Source organism: Eretmochelys imbricata, chromosome 1, assembly GCF_965152235.1.
Source record: "Eretmochelys imbricata isolate rEreImb1 chromosome 1, rEreImb1.hap1, whole genome shotgun sequence".
Lineage (NCBI taxonomy): Eukaryota > Metazoa > Chordata > Testudines > Cheloniidae > Eretmochelys > Eretmochelys imbricata.
The window spans coordinates 240,665,325-240,691,503 of record NC_135572.1 but is presented as its reverse complement, the minus strand read 5'-3'; the positions used below and the strand labels follow the sequence as shown (position 1 = coordinate 240,691,503).

The 26,179-nt window shown below is 44.6% G+C and overlaps 1 protein-coding gene across 1 annotated transcript in view; it reads left to right on the top strand.

Moving 5' to 3' along the window:
* The first annotated feature begins 7,249 nt into the window (after positions 1-7,249).
* The window catches only part of ST8SIA1 (ST8 alpha-N-acetyl-neuraminide alpha-2,8-sialyltransferase 1), a 159,786-nt gene continuing 140,856 nt past the window's right edge, over positions 7,250-26,179 (top strand). The window contains exon 1 of the mRNA XM_077807471.1: positions 7,250-7,638. Within this exon, the coding sequence (XP_077663597.1) occupies positions 7,250-7,638 (389 nt within the window). The remainder of the gene's footprint in view (positions 7,639-26,179) is intronic.

Genomic DNA, 26,179 nt, shown 5'->3' with positions numbered 1-26,179 from the left:
TGGTGTCCATCTTTGAGTTTATAACTATTATTTGCAACCGATCTCTTTGTTTGGAGGGAATGTCTCTTCCAGCCTCCAGTGCTCTGCAAATTAATGTAATAAATATTGCAGTGGCAGCTGGTGGGCTGAAATCAGATTCCTCTCTCTCTGCCCCTAATGTGCTTAAGGTCATACTCTTTGGGATGTATAATAATTATACATCCTTTGCAGACACCCCCACTAGTTCTGAGGCCAGATGTTTTCTTGTGTTATCCTCAGTGTATCTTGCTTCTCTAAAACCTTTGTAAATATGGGAAATGGGTGCTAAATTGCAATTTAAGATACACAAGCCTCCAATATACTCCAAAATACATGCACATTATTAACTCAAAATTAAAGCTTTTCCAGTGAATTTCCAACTACACCATCTGTTTAATAAACAAAAAAGAAAAGAAAAAGGGAAATCTCCATTTAAGCACACACTAATATCCAGGCCAACCTTCGCTCACATACCTTAGCACCTGAACACACGCTCAGATTCCATGGCTCCACAACAAATTCACTTTCTGTCTACTCACAAAGCACTCATCCAGTTCCACTCAAAAGCACCTTAACTCTGACCACAGCTAGATGAAGAGATATTGCCTACAGTCATATTTGCAGTGGGAGAGTTGGTATGCTAAATCAAATGTGTTAAACTTGTAGTTTTGAGAGTGGTATTGCAGATTTGGGGGTGTGCATTGTGGGTGATTCTATGTTGGATTTGAAAGTGAGTTTGTAGTGCACAAGGCAGGGAGTGAGCCAGGAGTTCCACTGCTCAGCCCTATCCCCAGCCCCCTGACGGCATGCAAGCTCTCACACATACGTATTTTATGTAGCCTTTTTGGAATATGTTAAGCCCAGAGCAAACATCCCAGGGCTGGGGACCTAGGGAGACAGTGTTGGAGAATAGAAGTTTTCTATGAATATTTCATGTTCTGTAAACCTCCATGGTGAAAAATAAAAGTTAAGGTGAAAAAGTCAAAAGTTTGCATTCTTAGTTGTATATTTTTAAAAATTGCCCTGTGTTAAGTTTTCCTGTGGAATGTAGCCATGTGTGAAATGTCAAGTATGTGACTTTTGACAGTGCTCCTTAAAATAATCCATATAGGAGACTGATTTCAGGGATAACTAAAGAATTTAACAACCTCCCTAAGTAGAAAGCTAAACCCAATCCTTCACTATGAAGGCACTAGAGTACTTTCTATTATATACTTAGGTTCCTTCAGTAAGATAACTTTTGAGAGTAAGGGAAGAAAAAATTGAATCTATATGACAGACTAACCTGACATTTAGTGACCAATCTTACAGCACCCATGCAGGCAAAACTCCTATTGATTTATGGTTAAATGCTGTAAGATCAGGCCCTTTAGAGAATTAATGCTTTCTTTAATAATCTTTTGATCCTTTTCCCTCATTTACCATATTGTACTGTGTGTGTTTCTCTCCTGCCTCCCTGCAGCTGAAAATGTTATCATAAATATTGGTACACTTGTTTAATATTGTACTTGGCCGCAATTGTAATTCTTCCTCTCCAAGAGGATTATATATGAATGTCTGTCATATCAAGGCCTCTGAATGTCTTATCAGTCTGAATATCAAGGCCTTTAAATGTCTTATCAGTCTGAATATACATCTGTAAGCAGTTTTTACAGCTATGTGTAGAGAAATCTGACAGAGGAAGAGTTGGTAGAATCTCCCAACAAGACTTTGCACTAAGTAATTTTTTGTGTGGTCACAAATATGTTTGTATGCCTTGTAGTAGCCAGGCTATTTCTAAGATGGTAGTTTATTGGAGTAAATTAGTAATTAAAGAGCAGGAAATACAGGAAGCATTCAAAGCAAGAATAGTTAATGGTGACATAATGCAAAAATTCATCCATCACAACAAGGTATTATTTTAGATGAAGACATCTGAATATTTAGCTGTTGAATACTTAGCCAGGATACATATTTACTGCACCTATAAATTCTCTAAACACATTTCAAGGGATACAGCTATACATTGAACACTAGCAGTTTTGCCCCATCAGTTTGTTTGTTAGGGAAAAATCCTTAAAAATAAACAACACTCATAATAATTCTCTACTATTTGAACACTAAAAAGTAGACATCAAGAGGTCATTTCATAAAGCAAGTTATTTTATTAGGCAGGCAGAGCTGAGTGCACTTAGATTATTGAAGATTTACATTCCAGCTTTACATTGTGGCTTGCATAAATTCAAAGATATTCAGCCCACAAGGAAACCTGCAAAGCAGATGAGATGGAGATTTATCATGAATTGGGCTGTTGAAGTTGAGGGGAAAAGCCTCCATTCTTTGTTGGTTGGTTCCAGAGCTGAGGTACCTAAACATGGGCTTAGGAGCCTTCCTACAAGAACTTGCTTTAAAAAATGAATTTCTAAAAGGTTGCCACTCCACTCCCGCAAAGTAGGGGTCACTTTGTGAATAGCCTGGAAACTGGCAGGATACTATTGTCCTCACAGGCATGTAGCAGTTCTCCAAAAAGGGCCATATTTTTGGAGTTCAGTTTACCCACCCTACACACACCCACATCATATACCCTTAGAAAGCATATTTTATGTTCATTTAGATGAGGTATGATGCGGAGCTGACAAGTGGTGTTGTAAGCCTGTAGGTGAGGTAAAACAATGGTATCCAAAATGAATGTCGTCTTTTTTGTTGTAGTTTGTTTGTTTTTTTGCACAGTTCCAGAAACACTGCAACAAGATTAGGACTACAGATTTTACTGTGAATTTTAGTACCTTCATATGGTGTTTTTGTCAAAACTACCAAATGACAATGTATTAAAAGATTTTTATTGATTCTGTATGTGCAAGTTTTTTCCCCCAGAAATGATGAAAGTGTTTAGCATGTGGCAAAAATGGCAGATATCAACATTTTGCAATATACTAACATGAAATGTTTTCACATTGCATATTCTTAATTGTCAAAGTATCTAACAAGTGACTATTATAGTTTTTTATATTTTCAATTGAAATTTTCTGACCAGATCAGTCTCTCACTGACAGTTGTATACCAGTAGCAGTATGTAACGTACCCATAGTTTGAATTGCACAGTGAATAGATATAAATGTATGCGAATTCCTAATGTAATGCTTCTCCATTTGTAAGTATTTGTACATACAATGAAGCATCTAGTCTACCTGGTATAAGGTTTTAATTTGTTGTTGCCTATGCATGCAGTACTAGCCTTTGAAATATTCTAGAAATTAGCTTTTGAATTCTGTGTCACTTATGCACAGGTTGATATTAATGTTAGAGATGACAATACCCAGCTTCATGTTGGGTTTCAGTCAAAATGCTCACTAAACAAAATGGCAATCTGAAACCAATATACTTTGGGAATCTTACCTCTACACAAGTTACACTAGGTGAAGATATTGAGGATACAAGTCCCCTAAAGCTTACATCAGAGAAGAAGGGTCTTCACAAACTTTGAAAAATGTGCTTATTTGTCAAGAAAATCGCAAGAATGCAAAACTGAAAAGCCACCAATGCTGGACAGAATTCTATGCTGGTGGCAGCTGTAGCCAGGAGAGATTAATTGTACTGGTGGCTATTGGATGAGTTTTCTAGTTTAGATTCCTTGCCATCAATACTCTATCACAGGGTTTGCTTTCAGAAATGTACACTCAAGTCCAATTTGGCATGTCAGAGTTGTATTGAACACAAGATGAGAAACTTGACGAAATAGAAGCATTTGAGAGAGCAACCAATCTAAGAGAGGCAGCACTTCAGAGAGGAGATGACATGTTGTGCAGAACATCTGTGGAAGATGTGATTGAGAAGGATGCTGTTTATCATTCAACATGCCTTTTTTTCCCCCTACATGAGTAAAATGAATCTAGTTAATGGCAACGATACATTGCATTTTATCAGCTGACTGAAGAGAGAGACAATGGTCTTATGTATAATAATAATAAAGCTCTTCTCCTGTCCAAACTGTTACAAAGATATAAAACCGTGCTTCCCTCAGATGCAGAAATTGCAAATTGTAACAAATTACAGGCAAGATTAGAAAAAATACTGTGGTTCTGCAATTTAATTCCAAGCACAGCATGGACAAGACACGTCTACCATTGTTCTGTGTAGTGCAATAACATTAGCTGACACTCTCCAAGTTGCTAGTAACCTGAAACAGAAATTTAAGTAATCTAAATGTTTTGTGGACGCTCTTCTGGTGAGTGAGTCTGATGAACAGCTTTCAAGTAAACAAGTTTTCTATAATTATTCTTCAATCCTTTGGTCTGAAACAGGCAAAACGATAGTCTCAGAATATTGTCCAAAGGTGATTGTAGTTTAGAGGTAGTTACTTTTGTGGCCCAGTTGGTGAAGGAGTTTGTCCCTTGGTGGTTAGATAATGAGGCACATTATTCAGCCAGCAATGAGTATCCTCCTTCCGAAGACATTCAAAGAAGGTGCTTCTCAGCTGCAGAGTGCATAGTATTTAATATTTCCAAAATTATCACACCGCTGCGCATGAGCCTTGTTGCACAGCTACACCAAGAGTTTGGGTCACATAGTTTATTTGACATACTATGCCTTCATGAATTCTGCATCAATTATGAGTTGAGGTGGTTCATCACTAGTGCTGCAAAAAAATGAAGTAGAAAGACTCCAGGGAGGTATATTCATTCCAAATAGAATTGTGTCAATTCACGCTGGTGGAAATCTCGTCCATGAAGGGGATGATCATATAGACATAAAGGTAGAGACCATTGATGGAAAGAATACCGTCTATTCGATGGCTAGAGTGGTATTTCAGAAACAGTCTGCAGTTAGTCCAGCCTCACAAGAAATATTACTGAAGCATGGGAAAGAAATGTCTGAAGACGCCGAGTCCTTACAACATATCGTTAAAGAGACTGATGATACTGTAACTCAGCATATGCTAACACTATTGGAGGAATTTCAGCCCTGGGTGCATCCCCAGTTTCCTACATTCAAGTTCGGGGATCAGTTTCTCTCATTTTCCTGAAACTTCATACACACACACATTGAGGAATTTGACCCTTAATGTAAGTAAAAATTGTCTTTATTTTACAACATATCAGAACTATTTTAAAATACACTGACAGCTGTCCTAAGGGAGCAGCAAAATAGTTTGCCTTGATAAAAGTGCTTTGCCTCTAAAGATCAAAGACTATTGTATGAAAAACGTAGAGAAGTTAATTAAGATAGTGTGGTTGCCTGTTAGAGACTGTCCTTAATTCAGGTCTCCCAATGCTAGTAGCTTGATACGTTGTATCATCCAAAAATACCTTTATGGTCACTATGATGCCAGTGGCACAGCACAAGAGACTGGCAATCTCTGTTTCTAGGATAGTGGTTTGAATCCAGCAGACCTCTGCACTGACCACAAAACACTATCATCTAGTTCCCATACAGTGGCCTATGTGAGATGGAGATGGTAGATTCAGTTTTCTAGTGGCTGGCAGTTTGAGGGAGGTAAATAACTAAGAGAGTCTCAGGTTGCTAGTAAAAGTCCATGTACAGCTGGTATGCTTTGGCTGGCTAGTGTAGCTATTCTCAGGAGGAAGACAAATCTGTGGGGTAAAAAAGGAGTATGCCTCCCAGGTATCAAATAGGCTAGCATTTCAACAGAATTAACTCCACTGGAAAGGGGCAAAAACATGGGGGGAAGGGGTGAGAGGGATGACCAGGCTAATCCACATGAAATCCAGTCTCTGTTTGTCCTATACTCTGCCATTCTTCAGGCTAGCTCAATCTGACCCTGGAGCACAATACAACTATCCAAGGCTGACAATTTAGTTGTATGCAGCTAGATAAATCAGCCGCAAGGGCGTGCTAAAGAGCGCTGCAGAACGAGGAGCGGGATGGGAGGTGTGATGCTGGGGTTTTCCCATTTTGCAATACTCTGGTGGCTGGGATGGATGGGCCCTTTTTTGTATTAAGAATGGCCTCGGCTGATATTTTAAAGGGGTTTCGGGATTGAGGGTGTAATGGGGGAACGTGATGTCCCAGTATAAACAATGAGTAGAAATGGTCGCAGCAAAGGCTCTGCGCCATGCGGTGCATGTCTGTGTCCGGCTGGATCCCAGCTGCTTGCACATCTGGGTGCCGTATATAAGAGGAGGAGGGGGTGTGTGAGAGAGCGAGCCTGGATCCATCCTGCCGGTGTGGCGTCATTTACTGCCGGGGGCGGTGGGGGGCATGTACTGGAGCCATGTCCCCGTGTGCCCGTGAGACCCCGAGTTTAGCAGGGTGGTTGATGGGGAGGGGGGCGGGAATCCTGTCCTGGGCATGGTGTTAAGGCGGTGTGAGTGGCATCCTGCCGCCGGGTTATTTAGGATGGGGCCGGGGTAGGCTTGGGTGGGACTCGCCTGTCCGGGTGAGAGCGAGATCCTGGGTTTGTTTGGGTGTGCTGGGGAGTGTGTGTGGGGGGGGAGTTATGTAATGTGAACGCGTGGGGGGGACGGGGGGGGGACGACCTGCCGAGGCGATTCAGGGTGGGAGCCCCTGGGGAACAGCGGTGTGGGGTGAATACAGGCTGCAGGGTGGATGGGGTGGGGGAGAGGGGGTAGGAGGTGGGGGGGGGGCGCGATCTCCGCAGGGCTCGTGGCTCGGCGCGCGGGGACTCCTCGGCGAGGCGAGTTGAAGAAAGGAGGCTGCTTTGTGCGAGTGACTGATGCAGTGTCACAGCAGCGGGGGGGTGGGCGGGAGTGGGCGGGGACTTTGGGGGGGGGGTCTCCTGCCATTGCCCGGCTCAGCCTGATTCGCCCCCCCTCCCTTTTTTTTTTTTTTTTTTTTTTTTACTGAAGTCGAGCAAAAAAAGCTAAACCTGCTGCCAGCTCCAGCCCGGGAGGCGCTGATCTGAACGGGTCCAGGGAGATCATTTTTTCCTGCGGAGGGGAAAAAAAAAAGCCCTGATTTCCGGTCACCCTGCTGTCGTGTCCTCCCCCCCCTCCCCAAGATTTCAGAGGTGCAGGCGAAGGTTGCCGGCAGCTCCTGGGGGGAGGGGCACAGCTCTTTGTTCCCGTCGGATTTGGGGAGCAAAGGAGGGCAGAGTGGAAATGTACCAGGACGTGCTGCAGTGACAGCTCCCCGGGTGCTGAGTGCCTGGCGGGGGGAAGGGGAGCAGGGGACCAAATGACTGTGAGGAAGGGAGCAAGCGGCTGAGACCTGCCGCTCCCGGGACTGAGCTGCGAGCCGCGGGGCTGGATGGCATCCGCCGCCGGCCTCCGGGATGGCCCCCGTCCCTAGAGCCCCGGGGCGGCCGGCGGGGAGCCCCCGCGGGAGCGGGCTCGCCATCGCGGCGGCTCTGGGTCTGGTGCATGGCCGGGGGCTTTGGCGCGCCGGCGGCCGCTCGCCGGGACGGATGAGTGACTGCAGCCCGGCCCGGAGGAAGGTCTGCCGGTGGGGGAGGAGGAGGATGGCGGCCGCGGGGCCGGTGTGTAAGTGTCCCCGGACCCGGCTGCCCGTAGGGGGGGCCAGCGCCTTGTGTGTCTTTGTCCTTTGCTGGCTCTACATCTTCCCCGTGTACCGGCTGCCCGACGAGAAGGAGGTCGTGCAGGGGGTGCTGCTGCAGCAGGGCAAGGCGTGGAGGAGCAACCAGACCGCAGTCACCGGCTTCAGGTACCAGCCTCCCTGCCCCATGCCCAGGGGCAGCCAGGGACAGGCGGAGCGGAGCGCGGTGGGCCCCGTGTACAGCCCCTTCCCCCGAAAGAACCCAACTTTGTTTGTCACACTCAAATATTTATCTTTAACCCCCCCCCACCCCCCGCCCCCAAGAGTTCAGATACAAACACTTGGCGTCTTTAACTAGTGGGGGGCTGGCTAGACCCTTCTGCTGTGAAAAGTTTTTTTTGAAGGGGTGGGGATAGTGGTTTGATATTTTTGGGATCCTGTGTGGGGAGTGGGGGAGGGCTAAAGGAAGACCCATGTTTCTTTCTTTTCTTCTCCAAATAAAACCAACACCGAGGTCTCTCCCGGGAAAGCAACGGGCGCTCTCACTTCTCTGGCTGTTGCGGGCTTGGCTGTACCCCGGGATCATGCCACGCTGCAGTGATGCCTTTTGGCCCCTAACAAAGAAAAAGCCCTTCGTGCTCCCCTGGCTTGTTGATTTTTCAATGTGTGCCTGAGACACCCGAGTGTGTTTCCAGGGATTGGGAGGGAAGATGTGTAAGCAACTCCCCCAACATTGAAATCAAAGCTGCAAGGAGACCCTTGCTGAGCACTTTATTATGCAAAACATGTGGCGAGTCTGGTGGGTTATTTTTGTACATGTCTGTGCATCTCCAGAGCCCCGTGTAAATTTCACCTTCTCCAGCTGCAAAGGGAAAGGTGAATGCTGCAGTTAGGACTCATTGAAGGACCAGGCTCCTGCTACTCAAGGGATTTTCCAATGAGTCTGGTTTGAAACTAGGTACAATGTGGGTCTGCGGTGCCTTGAAAACCACTCCCATCTATTGGCTAATCATATGATCTTTGGGAATATATAGCCTGACTTCTTTTTTTTTTCTCTTGCTTCCAACCCCCTCCTGGGGTGCTGAAACAATTTGTATAGTGGGGATGCTGAGAGCTATTTAACCAAACTGTAAACTCTGTATATGATGGAAACCACTTCAAGCCAGAGAGTGCAGCAGCACCCCCAGCATCACTAGTTCCAGCACCTTTGTCCCCCATCATCTGGCTTTCTTCCTCTCCTCTTGGTAGCAAATGGAAGATGAGGGAGTATTTCCCTCCAGAAGGCCCTCTATCTGTAGTGAGTGCCAGAATAAATCGTGTCTGAATGTCAAGGAACTCTTTTTCAGAACACTGAATTGTTTTCTGTGACATGATCCTTGCAGTGCTTAATTTGTAATGAAAGAGATGCCAGGGATCAAGCAATTAGGTGTAGGGGCTTACGTAATTTTTTTTACTTTCATAACTGATGTGGCAAGCTCAGAGAAACTGGGGCTATGAACTGCCAACCCTACAGTTGCCAGGGCTCAGCCCTGTCAAGCCCTGGCACAAATTAAGCACTGCATCCTTGAATGATTTTTAGATGTAATTCAACTTTCTGAAATCTTATACTGGGGCCAGCCTAGGATGCAATTACTTTAGGTCCTGTCTGCCACAATAACAAAAACTTTACCGATCATTCAATTCCTTAAAATCAGATTCTTATCCTCTGAGGCTTTCAGGGAATATAACCAATCTTGGGTGATATAAGGGGGTATTTGCTAATATCAGTTCACTGGCCAGGCATGACAGAAGCTACTTCTTTAATGCAGAGCTAGCAATAACAGCCAAGCAGCTGCAGAGGACTTTGTTCCATACTATTGAGAAGAGAATAAATTCGAAAATGCTTCAGTCTGCAACAAACAAGGCTGATCTTTCCAGATACAGGTTCCTCTTCATCCCATCTATGCACAGGCTCCCAGTTCCTTGTTTGGGTGACTATTTTTTGGGGGGTGCCTGGATAGGTGATGTGGGAAATAATTTGCTATATGACTTTTCAGTTTTATAAACCAACAGCTGGTTTGATGACTGCACTGGTGCTACAACTTTCAAATTTAACCTTACTGTTTAGCCATTTCCCTCAGACTGTTTATAAACACCAGCTTTTGGTGCCTCCTCCACTTACTTCATTTACACTTGCATTTTCCCACAAACCCCTAAGCATAACTGATTATTGCAAAGTTGTTTCTTTGAAAGGAAGAAACTTGCCAAATAAAAGAAGTTGTTGCTTCTGGAGACAAGAAGCTAATGGGGACGCTTGCATTGGAAATTATAAATGGAAAATATACCAAAATAGTCAAGTGACTTTAAACTTTCCCTGTGTGCATTTGCTCCTGTTAATTTTGGTGGCAGGATATCGTGTTAAACCCATGACAGTTAATTTTTGTCTATATTGTAAAAGTATTAACTAAAAGAAGGAGGCTTTTGCTTTACATGGAAACTCAAGAATCATTCAGTTTTATATTTAGGGGAAGGTGTGCTTAGAGCCCCTCATTTCAATTCTTACTGGAAACCAATTGAGGTTATGAATAAACATCTCCTTTGCTCTTGACTGGGGGTAACAGGAAATGAGGCAGATTGAGTAATTAATTGATGCCACAGATGTCTTCTGGGACTATCTGGGAATTGAACCTAGATCTCATAAGTCCTTGTCCAATGCCCTAGCCACAAAACTACCCTCCGTGCACCATGTTCCCAAAGCACTTGATGCATGATCTGGCTCTTTCCTCAGCACAACCTCCTCCTTGTGCAAATAGTCTGTCCTCCATGCACACTAGTGGAACTACTTCCATCAGGACTACTTGCCTGTGTGAGGTTTTGCGGAATCAGTTCCCAAGTGAGAATTTACCTCTTATAAATACAGAAGTATCACTCTTGTGCGTCTCAGTATTTTAGTTCCCTATCTGTGTTGTCCCATTGGCTTTCAATGGGACTACATGCATAAGTAAGGACAGCTCATGCCAGTAGTAATAGTTGCAGGGTCAAGCCTTTGATCTGGTACATTGAGATGACTACGTATTTTAGGCACATATTTTAGGCTTTATTCTGCAAACCTCACCTAGGTGAGTAATCCTTACTGCACATCAGCAGTACTGTGCATCTGAATAAAGATTGCTGATGTACTTAAAGCTTTGCAGGATAGGCCCTTCATTAGTAAAGTATAATTTTAGTTTACTGAGATTGGGTATGATCTGGCATTCCTTATTTAGATACGCCTTCTTTTGAAGTCAGTGGGAGTTTGATCTTGTTAAGTTTCAGAGTAGCAGCCGTGTCAGTCTGTATTCGCAAAAAGAAAAGGAGTACTAGTGGCACCTTCGAGACTAACCAATTTATTTGAGCATAAGCTTTCGTGAGCTACAGCTCACTTCATCGGAAGTGAAGTGAGCTGTAGCTCACAAAAGCTTATGCTCAGATAAATTGGTTAGTCTCTAAGGTGCCACTAGTACTCCTTTTCTTTTTGATCTTGTTAAAGAAGAGCAGAATAGCTGCCTAGCATTACCATCATTCTTGCATTCTTGCAGTTTAAAGACATTCGTAACTGAGAATAGCCAAAGTGACTGCCATGGAACAATCTCTGTTGATCTCTGACAAACCATGAGTAACTTTCAGTCAGTCAAGTGGAAAACTGCTTACTCTTGTATTTCTCAGATTATATGGTGGCAAAAATATTATTTATAGGTATGAGACAAAGTCATTACAAGTCACTAATTAATAATGACTCGTCTTTTTCCTGTGGGGTTTAATATTACATCCCACTTGTTTTGTGGCTTCTTCAGTTTTTTAAGGGCTCAGTCCCACAGTCCTTATTTAGGCAAAACTCCTGCTAACTATGGTACTCCAAACTGCTTCCTTTGTTATTACTTAGGTAAGCAAAATAAAAGAATACGTTTTCCTTTCTCTTTTTTGTATGATTATTTCGCTTAAAGTTATTGCAAATAATGAAAAGATCTATTCCCACATTTGATCTGCTCCTGAGGACAAAACTATTACTAATACTCAGCATCACTAAGCATCCAAATAGCCAAAGTGCTATGTATAGTTATAGGCAGGGCTGGTAGCACCATCTATTGTTAAGGATGCTAGATGTTCTGCTTCATTCAGTGCACAGGGTGTAGCTATTTGGGGGATGAATCAAGGTTGTGAAGTGAAGAAGGCTGTTGCCTGTAGGAACCCTTTCATTTGTGGCAGAAGTTAGAAGGTTTATAGTGAATGAGGCAGGGGACAGCAGAAAGAGAAAGGATGGTCTCAAGATTAAGGCAGTTGAATGACACTCTGGAGAGCTGGAATTGTTTCTTGCCTCTTCTGTGATGCTGGGCAAGTCACTTAAACCAAACTTTTCACATGTGGTTATTAATTGCATGTTCATCATTTTCTGGGTGCCTGACATGATACTTCAGGGCCTGATTTGCAGAAGTGCTGAGCACACAAAGTTGTAGCTGAAGTCAATCAGAGCTTTTCATTGAATGTATAAAGTACTCTGAAAAATCAGGTCCTAGGCATGTCAGATTGGGCATCCAAAGTAGTGGAAACTTTTGACCTTGCCTCAGTCCTGGTCTACACTATGAATTTACTTTGGTATAGCTTCATCTGTCAGGGGTGTGAAAAATACCTAACCCCCGGTATAAACAGCACTAGGTTGATGGAGGAATTCTTTATGTAACGAGGCGGTGTGGTCCCCCGCCGCCCTGGAGAGGGACGAGCCCCTCCGGACACCAGAGTGGGTGGGACCAGAGAGCTCTGAGCCCACCTCCCAGAAGGTCAGGCTCAGGACAGGAAGTAGAAAAGCATGGCCCCAGAGCTGACTTGGGGTGCAGCCGCTGGAGAGGCCAGATGCCTCCGGCTTAGCTTCCGGCTGGGAGACCTTGGTGACCAGCAGCGGATCTGAAGACTGGCCCACCCAACCAATGCCCGACGCTGACCAGAGCCTGGAGGAGCTGCCAAGCCTACCCCTCGCCAGTTACCCTGAGGGCCCCCTGGTGCTTGACCCCCCCCGAGGACACCGTCCGGACCCAGGTACCTCTAGAGGGGGAGTTAGGAAGTGGCCCGGGGGCAGCTGACCCTAGTCTGGCTGCAGCACTGCCAGAGCCCATGTCAGTATGTTGCGGCCAGGATCCCCCCAGACACAGCAGCGGGTCTTCGGTTGCTGCTAGGGCCCCAGGCTGGGATGCAGCAGAGTGGGAGAGCCTGCATCCCCCCTACCACCCAACTCGTGGGTGGCAGTCTCCTCCCTCTCCCAGGCCCTTTGGAGCCAAGAGCCTGAGCTTGTTGTTAACCAGTCTTAGCTCAGCCCCTGCCCGAGGGCTTGAGCCACTGACTCCTTGCGGCCCCGCCCTGACCCAGAGCCTGGGCCCGTTACTTATAAACTGCTGCTCAGCCCCTGCCTAAGGGCCTGAGCCTTTGCCTCACTGTTGCCCGCCCTGAGCTAGGGCCTGGGCTTGGTAATTGTAGAACTGTTGCTCAGCCCTGTCTGAGGGCCCAAGCCACCAGCCCACTGGCACTGACTGCCCACGATTGGGCACGACTAACTGTTTTGTGGTACCTCCCCGGTCACCCCAGTGAGAGACTCCCGTGACTGGACTGATTCCATGCCAGCACTGGTGAGGACATAACGAGGCAGTGTGGTCCCCTGCTGCCCTGGAGTGGGACGAGCCCGGCTAAGCCCCTCTACACTTCAGTTGACAGCTTGGGGAGGTGGATTACTTCCACTGATGGGAGTGATTCTCCCATTGGCACAAGTAGTTCTACACTGTAGCATTTTAAGTGTAGACATACTCAAAGTTCCCTATTTTGCAGATGGGGAATAATACCTTCCCTTCCTCACCTCACAGGCGAGTTAAGGTAAATTCAATATTTGTGACTCACTTGGATACTATAGTGATGAGCGCCACAGGAGAGCCCATGTGGAGATTAATAATTTTATCTTCAGAGCAGGGTTTGAATAGTGTGCAGCCAATAAACGCTGTGGACACACATTGAATGAGGATAAAACAAAATATAGAACAGCTGGTAATTCAGTTAGCACCATCCATACTGTGCAATGAATGAGGCAGGGATCCTGGGGGAAAAATAGTATGTGATCATGTCATTAAAGACTATAACTTGCAGTAAATCATTCTACATTCCAGTTTTTTTTATTAAACATAGTATTTAAAGCAATGTTCTCCTTTTAATGTGCTATGCAAATGTTAACATCAAATCAGTGAAGATTCTCTTTAGCCCCATCTGCCACTATTTGTCCTTGAGGCTTGGTCTACACTACTAACTTATATCAGTATAACTACATTGCGCAGGGGTGAGGAAAACATACACCCCTGAGTGACTCAGTTATACTGACCTAACTCCCAGTGTAGACAGTGCTATGTCGATGGGAGGGCTTCTCCCATCAACATAACTACCGCCTCTCCAGGAGGTGGATTACCTACACTGACAGAAGAAGCACTCTTGTTGGTGTAAGTAGTGTCTTCATTGAAGCACTACAGTGGCTCAGTCTTCCTTTTACCTCTGCAGCCATCTGTCACAGAAAGCTGACGCTGACGATGTGCCGGCGCAGCCGGTCTCAACAAGCCAGATCTGCCCCTTTCACTGGGAAATGTCTGCCCCAACTGTGACAAGATCTGTGCATCGGTCTCATTAGCCACCTGCAGATCCAGCAGCGATAACTGGTTATCACCCTCAAACGATGAGGAATCGCCCACTTTAGCGGCACAGCTGCATCAGCGCAGTGTTTTAAGTGTCGACAAGCCCTTAGATGCATTCAATGCTAGTTGCATAACTGTTACTTCTCTGAAGGTGTGTTTCAAGGTAAATGTGAGGTTAAATTGCATATTGCTCAAGTTGATTAGTTAAGTTTAACCAATGATTAAATTATTTTACTGGGCAACTAAGTGTGCTTTTTTTTTTGTGACCAGAGTGAATAAAATGTATTTGAACCTATTTACAGCTGGAAAATACTAGACTAGGACAGCACTGCTTCAGGGTCTGGTGACAATTCTCTAAATACGTCAAAAATATTCATATTTTGCATATTCATTTTGCATTTTCAAATGGAAAGATCCTGTTCATTTTACTCATCAAATGGGACTATTCGAGTGTGAATCCTGTACAATATTTTCTGTTAATATTCACATTTTAAATTAATTGGGTCTGATTGATAGTCACAGAAAGTAAATACAAAAGGGGCATGAAAACATAGTCCATAATAGTATCTTGATTAGTATATCGGATACGTCTACTATCATGAACAGTATCCTTCCTCAACAGAGGAGTGGGGGCTCAGTGATGTGATAGGTCATCTGCATTTGGTGGTAATATTTTTATATTGTATTAGGTGTATATGAGGTAAAGAGAAAAGACAGACGAAGCGGGTGAGAAGGGAAAATGAACCACAGAGAGATTTACTGGCTAATGCAAGGTCACACAGGAAGCCTGCAACAGGGCCAGGAACTGAAACCAGAACTTCCCAGCTCCAGCCTACAGCTGTAACCATCCTTCCTGTCTGTTCCCTTAGTAGTATTTCCTTTGATTCTATATGTTCCTGTACATGGCTGACATACAATAATGAACTTTTATTCTAAAATCTACTTTTACAGTTTTGCAATGTCACTTTTCTTTAGATTTGTGAAATATTTATTGCGTTGACAACTGTGCTGTCTTCGTTCATGCCAGAATTTGATGCTTAATGTCCTCTATATGTTTTATTGGGGGGGTGTGTTTCTTTTTTTCTGCATGGAGACTGGATGAAGCCAGGACTCAGTAATCTGCAAAGCAATAATTTGCCATTGATTTCTATAGTGTTAATTTGAATCCAACTCTGTTCGGCAGAGACTGAAAGTTGTTATCATCTGATAGCTGTTCAGTGGTGAACACGAAAAGAGTTAGTGATTTCAGTCTAGTTTCTCTTGGATATATGATCACACCAAAAGGGCCAGGGATTATGAATTATCCTTTTGCTTTTAGAATTTATTCCAATACATTAAGGCTTAATCATGTGGGGAAGTTGTTTGTACTGCTGTCATCTGTGCTGTACTGATTTCTCAAGCACTAAAAATACTTAATTTTAAATCTTTCTGTGTATCTGTTTCTACCTCTCTCTGTGTGGTACATACAGATCCTAGGGTATAAAGACAATACTTAAGTTTTTACATAAGATGCATAAGCTAAAATAGTCAAATGTGGGGACATAAAGTTAAATTCACATTAAGGCCCATCTGGAAATCATGATGCTATTACTGAACTGCTAAATCACCCACATCTTCCAGTGAGGTCAATAGGAGCTACAAGTGCACAACACCTCTGGAAATTAGGCCACTCTTACTGATGTGCCTAAATTTGGGGTTAGGTTCCTAACTTTAAGCACTCAAGTTTGAGAAATTTAGCCTAAGAACTCATATGCTGAAAAATGGAGGCAAAACCCACACAAACAGCTACACATAGTAAGATCTGAAATGTAAACAAGCCAGCCTTGGCCTCTAGATCCAGTTAGATTTCTGGTCTTCAGGTTTAATACCGAAAATACTAATTTTTAAATTGTCTCATTTTTAAAAATTGACTAGATTGAAAGTTGCGTGTCTCTTTAACTGTGACTTTCCAGACTTCTAAATGCTTTGTTTTTTCTAAATGTAACCTTAACTCTGTTTCTGGCTTTTGTTGTTTTAAAATAATTACCTTACAGCGCTTTTGTACGAATTATTGCTATTACAATTAGATCACAGAGGCACCTGCAAGCCCCTGCTGAGATTAGGGTCCCATTGTGCTAGGCTCTTTTTACAAATGTGTAATAAAAAACATCCTTACCTCAAAGAGATTACAGTATATACAGTGACAAGACAGAGAAAGTTTGGGAGGGGGAAAGGAGCTCTTAAGGTACCTAACCTTAATAAAGATTGTTGTTTGGGAATAAATATGGCAGAGGTTTTGAGCTCCAAAATGACCTGTCCTATTAGCTTTGACCAGAAGTATATTTGGGATGAATAAGATGGAGGAGGGGAAATCTAAAGACTCTAACAAGGATGTTTAGAATGATTTTTCCCCAATGTCCCTTTCAGGAACAAAGATGTAAAGGGGATGTGAACTCAGATTCTTCTGTTCAGTATTCACTTTAAGGTGACAGGAGATAATAGGCAGCAGAATTTCCACTATAGTTTTTCAAAGTAAAGACAACACAATCAGATTATATTGATTTCTCCCTCCACAACACAGTGCACACCAGCATAGAAGACTGCCTTCTGACCATTGTTTTTATAGATTTTTAAGCAGACTGCAGTGAATCCTCCAACCTTTTCTATACAGCTGCTCCGAGTTACATAGAGGTTTACTTCCTTATTTGCTTCAAGAATCATTGCATCTCCTGTGTGGCTGCTTTGAATATTTCCCACTTCCTCCTCTTCTCTAGCTTTGCCCATCCTTCAGCTTCCTTAGGCCTCTCTTGTTTGCAATGTTGTTGTTGTAGCTATGTTGGTTCTAAGATATTAGACAGACTAGGTTGGTGAGGAGAATATCTTTAATAGCAATGGTTCTCAACCAGGGGTCCGAGGCACCCTGGGGGGCCGTAAGCAAGTTTCAGGGGGGTTGCCAAGCAAGGCCAGTGTTAGACTTGCTGGGGCCCAGGGGAGAAACACCTCTTCTGCCCCTATGCCTGAGGGCATGTTGCCTTCTGCTGGAAAGTAGCTAGCCTTAGCCCTTCCCATACTTGGAAGAACACTGCTTTCCTGTATTACAGAGTCACAGGAATCCTCACCCACCTCAGTGGTTTCTGAGATCCCTTGCCCCTTGCCTGGGCTCTCCTCTGGGCCATATTTCTCTCTACTCCCTAAAGCCGGGTCTATCTGGTTCAGCTGCAACGTGCTGGCAGCTAACAACCTGGACAGTTTTCTCCCTGGCACGCATTACACACTTCCCTCCCTTACTGACATGGTGTTGCCTCCAGTTGCAGTGCAGGAGTTGGTCTCAACCACCCTCCCACCTGGAAGCATGTGGCTTCTCCCTGCTGCGGAAGAATCAAGGAGACTCTCTCCCATTCTCTCAGCAGTTCTTGAGGCCTTACCCTCTCCCTTGTGGGTCCCAGATAAAACTCCCTCCTGCTGCAGGCAAATACTTTAAACTGAGCTACACGGAAAAAATCATTACCAAGGAGTAGGTTGACTAGGAGGTGTTCTATTACCCCCACAGTCAAAACACTTTCCAAACCTTCCCAAACCACATGGATTTTAGCTAGTGGTATGAGGAATCTGCTTTTGCCCACCCCCACAATCTCTGCCATTTGGCCAGGCAACATACTGGCCTTTGGGACCATACTCTGCTTAACCAGAGAGATCTGGGCCCTTGTATCCCTCTGCCCCAAGTACTCCCTGCCATCAATTTGGACAGCCTTAACATGCTCCATATCTGGTTCTGCGGAGGCTAACCTCACAAAACCAATATGATAGGTTTCAATTGCTTGGGAGGGGCGTTTCTGTATCGAGGACAGCAGAACTAACATGAGCTATTGGTTGCCTGCTTCCTCCTAGCACAGGGCATTTATTCCTCAGGCGATCAGTGGAATTACACTGATAGCACCATTTGGGATCTTCTGCTTTTACAGGAGATCTGGGATCAGGGTTAGACGAATGTTTTTGGGAAGGAGAATGTTTAGGCTCCCAACCCCCTTCTCTCTTTCCAGGGGCAAAATGGGATCCTCCCTTCCCACCAGTTTTAAGCCCCTCTTTCTGTGGCCTGCCCTCAACAGACGCCTGATTCTGTTTGAAGGCATCAGCTAAAAAAGCCATCTCATCCACAGACTTTATATCTTTGTCCCACAGACACTGCTTTACATCAGCTTTACATATGCTTAGGAAATGCTCCTGAGCAACAAGATCCAACATTCCCTCAAAACTTGCCACCTCCTTACCCCTCAGCCATGTTCCCAACGAATCTTTCATTTTGTTTATATATTCCCCATTACTCATACCAATATCCCTCATGGCCCCACAGTATGCCAACATTTTTATAGCTGACTTAGAACAACGCTTCCTCAGCTCTCGTCCCCTAATGCCCCTACCCTACTTGCGCTACATTGATGACATCTTCATCATCTGGACCCATGGAAAAGAAACCCTTGAGGAATTCCACCATGATTTCAACAATTTCCATCCCACCATCAACCTCAGCCTGGTCCAGTCAACACAAGAGATCCACTTCCTGGACACTACAGTGCTAATAAGTGATGGTCACATAAACACCACCCTATACCGGAAACCTACTGACCGCTATTCCTACCTACATGCCTCCAGCTTTCATCCAGACCACACCACACAATCCATTGTCTACAGCCAAGCTCTATGATACAACCGCATTTGCTCCAACCCCTCAGACAGAGACCAACACCTACAAGATCTCTATCAAGCATTCTTACAATTACAATACCCACCTGCGGAAGTGAAGAAACAGATTGACAGAGCCAGAAGAGTACCCAGAAGTCACCTACTACAGGACAGGCCCAACAAAGAAAATAACAGAACGCCACTAGCCATCACCTTCAGCCCCCAACTAAAACCTCTCCAATGCATCATCAAGGATCTACAACCTATCCTGAAGGATGACCCATCACTCTCACAGACCTTGGGAGACAGGCCAGTCTTTGCTTACAGACAGCCCCCCAACCTGAAGCAAATACTCACCAGCAACCACACACCACACAACAGAACCACTAACCCAGGAACCTATCCTTGCAACAAAGCCTGTTGCCAACAGAGCTTGGCTGTAGACGATGGATCGTGTGGTGTGGTCAGGGTGAAAGCTGGAGGCATGTAGGTAGGAGTAGCGGTCAGTAGGTTTCTGGTATAGGGTGGTGTTTATGTGACCATCGCTTATTAGCACTGTAGTGTCCAGGAAGTGGATCTCTTGTGTGGACTGGACCAGGCTGAGGTTGGTGGTGGGATGGAAATTATTGAAATCATGGTGGAATTCCTCAAGGGCTTCTTTTGCATGGGTCCAGATGATGAAGATGTCATCAATATAGCGCAAGTAGAGTAGGGGCGTTAGGAGACGAGAGCTGAGGAAGCGTTGTTCTAAGTCAGCCATAAAAATGTTGGCATACTGTGGGGCCATGCGGGTACCCATAGCAGTGCCGCTGATCTGAAGGTATACATTGTTCCCAAATGTAAAATAGTTATGGGTAAGGACAAAGTCACAAAGTTCAGCCACCAGGTTAGCCGTGACATTATCGGGGATAGTGTTCTTGACGGCTTGTCGTCCATCTTTGTGTGGAATGTTGGTGTAGAGGGCTTCTACATCCATTGTGGCCAGGATGGTGTTATCAGGAAGATCACCGATGGATTGTAGTTTCCTCAGGAAGTCAGTGGTGTCTCGAAGGTAGCTGGGAGTGCTGGTAGCGTAGGGTCTGAGGAGGGAGTCTACATAGCCAGACAATCCTGCTGTCATTTACTCCAACCCCTCAGACAGAGACAAACACCTACAAGATCTCTATCAAGCATTCTTACAACTACAATACCCACCTGCGGAAGTGAAGAAACAGATTGATAGAGCCAGAAGAGTTCCCAGAAGTCACCTGCTACAGGACAGGCCTAACAAAGAAAATAACAGAACGCCACTAGCCGTCACCTTCAGCCCCCAACTAAAACCCCTCCAACGCATTATTAAGGATCTACAACCTATCCTGAAGGATGACCCAACACTCTCACAAATCTTGGGAGACAGGCCAGTCCTTGCCTACAGACAGCCCCCCAACCTGAAGCAAATACTCACCAGCAACCACATACCACACAACAGAACCACTAACCCAGGAACCTATCCTTGCAACAAAGCCCGTTGCCAACTGTGCCCACATATCTATTCAGGGGACACCATCACAGGGCCTAATCACATCAGCCACACTATCAGAGGCTCGTTCACCTGCACATACACCAATGTGATATATGCCATCATGTGCCAGCAATGCCCCTCTGCCATGTACATTGGTCAAACTGGACAGTCTCTACGTAAAAGAATAAATGGACACAAATCAGATGTCAAGAATTATAACATTCATAAACCAGTTGGAGAACACTTCAATCTCTCTGGTCACGCGATTACAGACATGAAAGTTGCTATATTACAACAAAAAACTTCAAATCCAGACTCCAGCGAGAAACTGTTGAATTGGAATTCATTTGCAAATTGGATACAATTAACTTAGGCTTGAATAGAGACTGGGAGTGGCTAAGTCATTGTGCAAGGTAACCTATTTCCCCTTGTTTCTTCCTACCCCCCACCCACAGACGTTCTTGTTAAACCTTGGATTTGTGCTGGAAATGGCCCACCTTGATTATCATACACATTGTAAGGAGAGTGGTCACTTTAGATAAGCTATTACCAGCAGGAGAGTGGGTTTGTGTGTGTGTTTGGGGTGGGGGGTGAGAAAACCTGGATTTGTGCTTGAAATGGCCCAACTTGATTATCATACACATTGTAAGGAGAGTGATCATTTTAGATAAGCTATTACCAGCAGGAGAGTGGGGTGGGAGGAGGTATTTTTTCATGCTTTGTGTGTATATAAAAAGATCTTCTACACTTTCCACAGTATGCATCCGATGAAGTGAGCTGTAGCTCACGAAAGCTTATGCTCAAATAAATTCGTTAGTCTCTATGGTGCCACAAGTACTCCTTTTCTTATTCCTCGCTCAAATTGTCATATAGAGTTGTGCTGTAGACAAGTTGTGGTAAGAATGTTTACCTCTTCATCTTCCTCTCTCACAGAGTCACCAGTCACCTTCAAAGCCCTGCAGCTACTGCTGACTGCTCAGTGCATCTGTCACTACCATTCCTTAAATGTCAGATTGCCCTTTATCAGACTGTCAAGAAAAAACACAAACTTTTGCTTTAGATAGCAGTTAGATAAAGTCTGTACTTATCAGGACTTTTATGTTCCATGATGCACAGTGAGTTCTAATTTAAAAGCTGTGTAACTTCTCATTTGCACATATTTAAAGGAATGCTAGGAAAGCATATCAGGTGCTTCCCTCATTTTCCTGAAAGAAGTCTCTCTTGCCTATTTTTGCCATGCCTAGCGTGCCCATCATTGTAGTAATTGAGGAACTGCTTTCTAGTCCTCTGCAAGATTAATAAAAACAAACCACAAAATCCTTTTTATCAGTAGAGATATCTCAGGAAAAAATAGAGTGGTGCCTTGGCTAAATTTCAACTCTAGTAATTGCATTTAGTCTGATTAAATGGTTCCTGAAGTTTCAGTTAGAAATTATATTCTGCTGCACTCCCAGTCCTAAATTGTTACATAACGTCACTGTGTGCTCTGTGGATTACACCCCTGAACTAGGTGATGGAGTGATCTTTGTATGTCCTTAACCTCACTCACAGAAGTACCTCAAGATTTGAGACCGGAAAGCATTTAAGCAGGTGTTTAAAGTTAAGCATATGCTTTAAGTATTTTCCTGAAATGGGTGATTTCCTGAACCAGCGACTAAAGATTAAAGTTTATTCCCTATTCAGTGTTTTTAACATGGGAACATCTGCTGGTCAGACTAGGTGATGCTAGAAGTCCATCCAAGAAAGAGGAGGTCATTTCTGAATGAATGTTTGCTTGCTAAGCATTCCTATATTATGATCTGCTGCTACTTCCTAAGTTGCCTTTCAGCCCAGGAACTGGCTGGTGGAGGTTAGTCAGATGAGGAGGCAGAGAAGTACTGGCAAGCAGCTATGGCAAGGGTAAGTAGGGGGCCACTGCCCTTGAGAGCTGGGTGAGATTATGAAATTCAACTTTTGGGAGAAGTAGTGGTGGCTTCTTTCAACACCTATGAGTGGGGGGATTCCATTTTGTGTGGAGGGAGAGAAAGTGGACCCGGGGGCTTGGTTTGGCCCACTGTAAACACCATCCATAAAATTTGAAGAGGCGGCCAGATTCCCTCTGTGAGTTTTATGCCCCCTCCCCCCACCCCAAATCCACGAGGAGTGGAGGTACAGTGGTAGTTAAAGCCCACAAGCCCTGCCACTTGGCGTGAGGGCTGGAGCTGGTTGGTAAAGACTCAAAAGTACGTGGGGCTAGGCCTATGAAGGGCAGGAGAGGGTGGCTCAAGTAAGCTGGGAGCTATCAGCATCTTCCCCAGATAGTGGAGCTCCAGCCAGATTGTAAAGCTGCTCACTTCTAGCAGTGGAACAATCCAGCCACCTGCCTTCTCCTGTTGTCTGTTCCACTTCTGGTGCAGCTGCCCCGCTACAGCTCATGGGTGCATGACAAGTATCCCATGAAACGGTAATTTGTCATGTGTAAATCATCACAACATATATGTTGTGAACATAATATGTCCTCATAAAAAGTCTTTATTATCATAAAAAGGTGTGATGGCTACATTATTGTAGCAAATTGTAGGATATTTTAATGAAGATATTACAGTATAAGACTGTGAATGTGTGTGTGCTGTGACAGACCCAGACCAGTGGGGTACAGGAGTCTGGTCGAAGGCAAATATACTGGCTACTGGATGAACAGGTTTCTGTTCCCTGAGTGACCAGAGCAGGGGCTGCACTAGAGCAATCAAGAGCCTGCTAGAACCAATTAAGACAGGCAAGCTAATTAAGACACCTGGAGCCAATTAAGAACATACTAGAATCAATTATGGCAGGCAGACTAATCAGGACACCTGGTTTAAAATGGACCTCCCATCAGGTGTGTGTAAGAAAGAGAGAGAGAGAGAGAGAGAGAGAGAAAAAAGGTGTGCTGCTGGAGGACTGAGGAGTACAAGCATGATCAGGCTTCAGGAGGAAGATCCTGCGGTGAGGGTAAAGAAGGTGTTGGGTGGAGGCCATGGGGAAGTAGCCCATGGAGTTGTAGCTGTCACGCAGCTGTTACAAGAGACACTGTAGACAGTTGCAATCCGCAGGGCCCTGGGCTGGAACCCAGAGTAGAGGGTGGGCCCGGGTTCCCCCCATCCTCCTCAACTCCCTATTTGAGACAAGAGAAAGTGACCTGGACTGTGGGTCCCACCAGAGGGGAAGGTCCCTGGCCTATCCCCCGACCCACTAGGTGGGTCAGTGGAGACTGCGGGGATTGTTCTCCTCCCTTTCCCCAAGCTGGCCAGTGATGAGGTTAGCTGAGTGAATGGCAGGTTTGAGCCACTAGCAAAAGTGGCCAAACTGAGGGCAGCCATGAATCTCTGAGGCAAGCAAATCTGCCAATAAGTGCAGGACCCACCAAGGCAGAGGAGGAACTTTGTCACAGTGTGCATGATAAACCATCTCAGTTTTACTCTTAAATGTAGGTTTCACTACCCCCAAACTCTTGTTAACATGCATGAGTTGCTCCTAAGTGGTTTATTCATCCATAAACTGAGTTCTGGTAAACCTGAAACTATTGATTAACTTGATGCAAATATGCCAAATAGTTTTGGCCTTTCCCCTCCCCTCCCCACAGGACTTTGGCACCATTTATGACATGGTGGGAGGAGTCATTTAGGTATTTCACAAAAGTTCACCATTTAAAAAATTGTTAGGGGAGAGTAGGGACCAGTGGTACATTTGGCTTTATACATATAAAGTAATAGAATAATTTTAGTCTTACATACATGGCCACATCGTGCAATTGATCTCCAGGTTGATTTCCCCATTGAAATCAGTGGGGAGTTCTATATAAAGCTAGATGATTATTAACAATGATCATTTTTGCAGTGCCATAAATTTACATTCTGCTTTACAGGGAGTGAGACATGTTCCTTGTCCTGAAGAGCTTGCAGTTTAAGAAGATAGATAGCAACGTACGACCCCAGTACACATATTAGCAGCTCTGAATTATAGTTATTTTGCTCTCCATTTCGCAAATGGTTTTAGTACAGTTTTTATTGTAGAGAAATACCTGGGCTGTCTGTTAATGGGATGTTGTGCTTTCTAGAAGAATGATGCAAAGTGCTTGTGCTGTGGGTTTGCACAGGCTTTAATTCTTTTGGGTCAGAGATGCAATCCCATGCTCTGAGCGTCCCTAAGCTTCTGATTGCCAGGTCCTCAGACTAGGTAAGAGGGAATGGATCATACCGTTGACCTGTTCTGTTCATTTGCTCTGAAGCACCTGGCATTGGCCACTGTCAGAAGAGTGGAAACTGGACCATTGGTCTGACCCAGTATGGCCGTTCTTATATTCTTAATTATCTGTCCTTCCACTGATGTCACAGCCTGGAGACCCTGTTGCTCACTGGTAAATCTGTAACTGTCCTGTTTCTGCTGCTGCTTTTGGGGCATGTTATCTGCTTAAATGGGGGCATGTGCAGGTCTTTTATTTAAAGCACAGGACTTTCAGTGAGGAATAGATTTCATGTGTGGCTGTGTTACATTCTTTGTGCCTCATTTCCTGCCATCTGTAAAATGGAGATGATGATTATATGGGAAATTTATTAATGTTTGTAAAGCACATTAAAATCATTGGTGGAAAAATATTGACTCACCCTCCTCCCCAGAAATCAAATGGATGTATAGTACAATATAGACTTTGCTGGGTTTAGTATTCAAAAGCACCCAAGTCCCATTTTCAAAAGGCTCTAAGTGACATCAGTGCTTTGGAGAAATTTACCTGTCATCTTTAAACATACAGTAGTTCCTTGTGCCACCATCAACCTCTCTTAAAGACCTCGTGTTCCCACTAGAACAGTTTGGCATTAGCTTTAAAGAGTACTGCTATGAGAAGACCTTTATGTTGAGTCCATGAAATAAGTAAACACCTGTTCCATCTGCCCCTTGGGGCCATCTTTTCCCCATAGCGCCCCCTGGACCCAGAACTGTGCAGGGGAGACTCCCCCGCCACTCCACTTGGGTACTAAGCCCAATGTAATGTCTCCCTCTCCTCCCCTGCCACCCCCAGCAATGTGGCCTTGGGGAAAACCTGGAGGAGCCAGCCGTGAACTGAAGGCAGTAGGAGCAGTCACCGGAGCAGCTAAAGCAGGGACCCAAAGACGCTGAAGTTGGAGAATTGTCTAGTTTGAGCAGGATTTTCTTTGCCGTTTGTTGATTGGCTATCCAGCCCCTTCCCTCACAGTCTTTTCACCTCAGCCTCCCACCACACCTGTTCCACTTGTGGCTAGAGGACGGGGACTGAGGAGACCTAGGGTCTATTCCTGCCTTTGCTACTGCCTTGCTGGGTGACCTTGGGCAAGACACTGTTTTCCCCATCTGTGTAATGGGGTTAATGATACTAACCTCCTTTGGGAAGTGCTTTGAGATCTACTGATAAGTGCTATATAAGTTGTATTATGTTTATTACCCATCTCTTCTTCCCTACCCTGTTCTCCTCACCCCTTCCTTTCAGTGTCCCCACTCTCTTCACTATTCTTTCTGCTTAGCCTATCTGCTCCTAACTGAAACCTCCCATCCCCTCACTCTTCAGGGCACTAATGTGACATTTGCTACCATCACTTTGTTTATTCTGTTTGTGTGTTTTACTCTTCCCCCATCCTGTGTCTGTCTTGTCTATTGGATTGTAAGATCTTCAGGGTATGAACTATATACTACTGTGTGTTTGTGCAGGGCTGAGTACAATGGGTGGTGTTCTTGGTTGGTGCCTAGTCACTTATGAATAAACATAATTGTTGATGATCTGCCTGGTTAACAAGAGCAACCTCAGGAAGCCAGTAAAAAGATTGGATGGAGCAGACTGCTGAGAGCAGTAAGCCAGACTCAGCTGGGTCAGCCACCAACCCTTGCA